This window comes from Gavialis gangeticus, unplaced genomic scaffold, assembly GCF_001723915.1.
Source record: "Gavialis gangeticus isolate Ggan-Ray unplaced genomic scaffold, GavGan_comp1, whole genome shotgun sequence".
In the NCBI taxonomy this organism is placed as follows: domain Eukaryota; kingdom Metazoa; phylum Chordata; order Crocodylia; family Gavialidae; genus Gavialis; species Gavialis gangeticus.
Window position 1 is genome coordinate 264,529,878 of NW_017729032.1, and position 3,673 is coordinate 264,533,550.

General features: G+C 43.3%; 1 protein-coding gene across 2 annotated transcripts in view; it reads right to left on the reverse strand.

Moving 5' to 3' along the window:
* Positions 1 to 3,673, reverse strand: part of TBC1D23 (TBC1 domain family member 23) — a 70,705-nt gene that overhangs the window by 54,796 nt on the left and 12,236 nt on the right. For both annotated transcript variants that reach the window (XM_019523742.1, XM_019523743.1), the window contains exons 2-3: positions 804 to 915; positions 424 to 529 (exon numbers count right to left, since the gene is read on the reverse strand). In XM_019523742.1, the coding sequence (XP_019379287.1) occupies positions 424 to 529; positions 804 to 915 (218 nt within the window). The remainder of the gene's footprint in view (positions 1 to 423; positions 530 to 803; positions 916 to 3,673) is intronic.

Sequence of the window (3,673 nt, forward strand, 5' to 3'; positions counted from 1 at the left end):
AAAAAAAAAAAAAAAAAAAAAAAAAAATCGGTGCCAATCTGATATTGGACCAATTTATCAGCTCACCTCTAATTTGAAGCATGAAGGACATTAAGACCATAAAATTGGGAAGCCAAACTTTTTGTTGAAAGATAATTAACTCTTAGCTCTCTTCCCACTGGACTTTGTTTAGTTTATGCAATTTAGCATGTACCAGAGGATACTTTGCATATCTATGATGTCATCCATTCAAAGGTCCAAGTTGAGATAAAATTCTGCTTACACATTAAAAGGTATCTAATGATTCTTCTGTGTTCTGCTTTTGCCTTCCATACCCAGCCTCCTCACCAATGCAAGCTTTATTGAGACAATTATATTAATTACATGCTGTAAGAGAGCAGAGATGGCAAAAAGGTTTTATGCAGACAATGTAATCAAACTTACCAATTAGCTCCTGGCAATCCTTATGTATTATACTCTGTTCTGGTAGATCTAAAGAACCATCCCAGGATGCTAGACTGTCTCCTTTCCCTACAACATTTAATGCAATCTGGGGAGGAAAGAAAAAACAAACAAACAACAAACAAAAAATACTAATCACTTTTCTTTGTACCTATACAGAGATGCAGTTATTGACTTCAGTAGGTTTAAACCAAATGAACAGTAAACATTTCAAAACCTTTTAAGAACCCTGGATGATATTCATCTTCCACATACATACACATAGGAAGGTTTCTATTACAGTGATACAAGGTAATGACTTTTTCAGTTGCAAAGAAATAAAAAAAATAAGTATCATCCATTTTTTTACTTTAGTCAGTTACCTTCCAGACTTTAGCCCTCAGATCATCAGGCAATCCTCTTCCTTGAATTATGTTTCTTACAGTTTCTAGATCACAGCCTCCTTCTTCCAGGGCTTCTGCAAGTTCCTTCTCCCTATAAAAGTTATTTGCAACAAAAAACTTAAAGTACTTTAAAACAATCCAATATTTTCATTAAACAATAGTGTCCTTTGTACACATACACAAATACCTAATAAAAATTCTTCAAATCGGAGGACACTAGTAAGCTAAAATAACAATAAAGTTTGCTTGATATGTGTTACTTTTAAATTTAGATTACCAAATGTGTGTGTGATCTAGATTATTTTTATTCATTCATTCTATTTTTGGTGCCTCTATCATTTGCTTGATTTGAAATCTACCTTTCATTCTTTAAATTGAATAGAATTACATTTTCTGGTTCTCATAGGGAGACAATGTTACAAAACATGAAACAAAAGTCACAGAATAATATTTAAACTGAAAAACTCCAGTTTTCAGTATTTCAGATTCAATGACAGTACTTTTCTCCACCCACACACTACACATTCAAATGTAGTTAGGTGGCAGCTTCCCTTAAATAAATCATTAGATGACCTAAATACTGGAAAATAATAAACCTCTGGAAAATAATACTTGGTTCTTAAGTCTGTATTTCCTTGAAATTGAAATTTCTTTTTAAGCTACATTCAAATCATTAGACATCAGGCAATTAACTCTCCAATTTTTTTCTAGAGGAAAATAAATAAATAAAATAAGCATACCTTAAGTAATACACAATTGTAATTAAAAAAAAAAAAAAAAAAAAATCAGTAGAGTGAAAAAAGTTTCAGTAATCAGTGCAGTAATCAAAACAAAATAAGATCATTATGGAACTGCAGGAAACCCTTCCTATTTGGAAACTCTGGATTTGCAGATTCATATGTTTGCGGGGGAGGGTAGAGCTAGGAGGCAGGTGGAGAGCAAGCACCAGGGACATGGAGGGAGGTGGAGATGGCGGCATCTTCTTCCCCAGAAGCAGCCACGGTGGCGCTTAGGGGGAAGGGGCGGTCCCCAGGGTCTGCAGGGGAACCCCGCAAAGAATGGGGGGGCGGGAGCAGGGGCAGCTGTGGGGTCTGACAGGGAGCCATATTAGTATTAGCCGATTTCATCATTCACGGGGATCTCAGGAACGTAACCCCCACGAATGGCGAGGGTCTCCTGCTCTGACAGTCTAGGTAAGATTATTAAAAAGATCTCTTGCCAATATATTCTTAACAATGCTAGATTAAAGCATGAGTTTTAGCAAGCAAGCACAAAACATATTTTAAAATAGATTAGTTTCCTGCTATGCACAGTTCAATATCTCACACCTGCATGTAGACTGTACCTGCTGAGGCACATCTTGTCACTTCAGCAACTGCAATATGAAACTACAGCATGATGGCAAAATACCAGGTACACTGAAGTAAAAACAGCCAGAATAATACGTAGTTTCTGTCTACAAAAAGGTTTTCCTATTGTAACCTTTAAATGGTCTTCATAAGCTCTGGCATAAAGTTCTCAAAACTTTGCTTTCTATCCTTAAATATTTGAATATACCACATAACCATATACAAACACAGTGAGCATAGCATGCAACACCTGTCCAATATTCAATAGAGATTCTAACCCCTCTACAGCGATGTGCATCTCTTGAAGCAACTGATGTGCTCCTTCATTCGGATTAACAGATGATAAAGCAGGGGCGGACAATTATTTTAGGTGGAGGGCTGCTTACTGAATTTTGGCAAATTGTCGAGGGCTGCATAGGTAGCCCCACCCCTTGACAGGTGCCCTGCCCCCTGGCTGCCATCCTGGGGCCAGAAGTCCCGCCTCTAGCCTCTGACTGTTGCCACTGGAAGTCCCTCCCCTTGCCCCTGGAAGTACTCCTTTGGGGAAGAGGGTTTGCCATCTTAGGGGGAAAAAAACACCAAATTACATACTAAAAAAATCAAACACCCATAATAATATAATTTATTTTAATTTAATTAAAAAGAAATATTTTCATTCTGATTTGTGGGCGTTTGTGGTCTATATGCAGAAGAGATTGTATATAGGGGTTTGTGGGGATGTGTGGGTATGGGACCCATGTAGTGCAGAGTGGGTGGGCAGAAAAGTCGGGAAAATACTGGGGGGCGGGGGAAGGCAGCGGGACTGCAGGGCCTGCATCAGTGTCGCAGGGCCAGCGCCGATAAGGCCCAGAGTGGGGCAGAAGGAGTGCAGGGGTCTGTGGAGCCGGGCTTGGCTGCACCAGCAAGGAGAGAGGGGAGCTGACCCAGCTCCACAGAGCCCCTACCACTCGGGACCCCGTGCTCCTGCTGCCCTGCTCTGGCCCCGCACTCCCACCTGGCTGCTGTTGGCTCCTGTGCACCTGCTCAGTCCCAGTGCCCCCACCCCAAACCAACGGTACAGGTGGGGAGCAGCATGCAGCCCCAACCCTGTGCTCACCAGCAGGGAATAAGTTGGTGCTCAGAATGGGGGAAAAGCGACCACCCTCCCGGTGGCCAGCACCCTTTGCTGCAGCTGCTCAGAGCCCGCGCAGGGCTGTCCTGACTCTCCACCATATCACCGCTGCTCCATGGGGCAACGGTGGCAATGGAGAGAGTAAGCGGGTAGACGGGAGCTAGCAGTAGCCAGGCGGAAGCGCAGGGCCTGCACCGGTCTCCCCGACCAGCTCCCCCCTCTCCCTGCTGCTGCAGCCCAGCCCAGTTTCACAGACCCCTGCCAGCCCACACCCCGTGCTCTTACTGCCCTGCTCTGGGCCTGCTGGTGCTGGCCTCAGGACAGGCCCTGTGCACCCACTCGCTTCCAATCCCCCTCCAAGCCCCCACTGCCACTTTCCCACCCGCCCG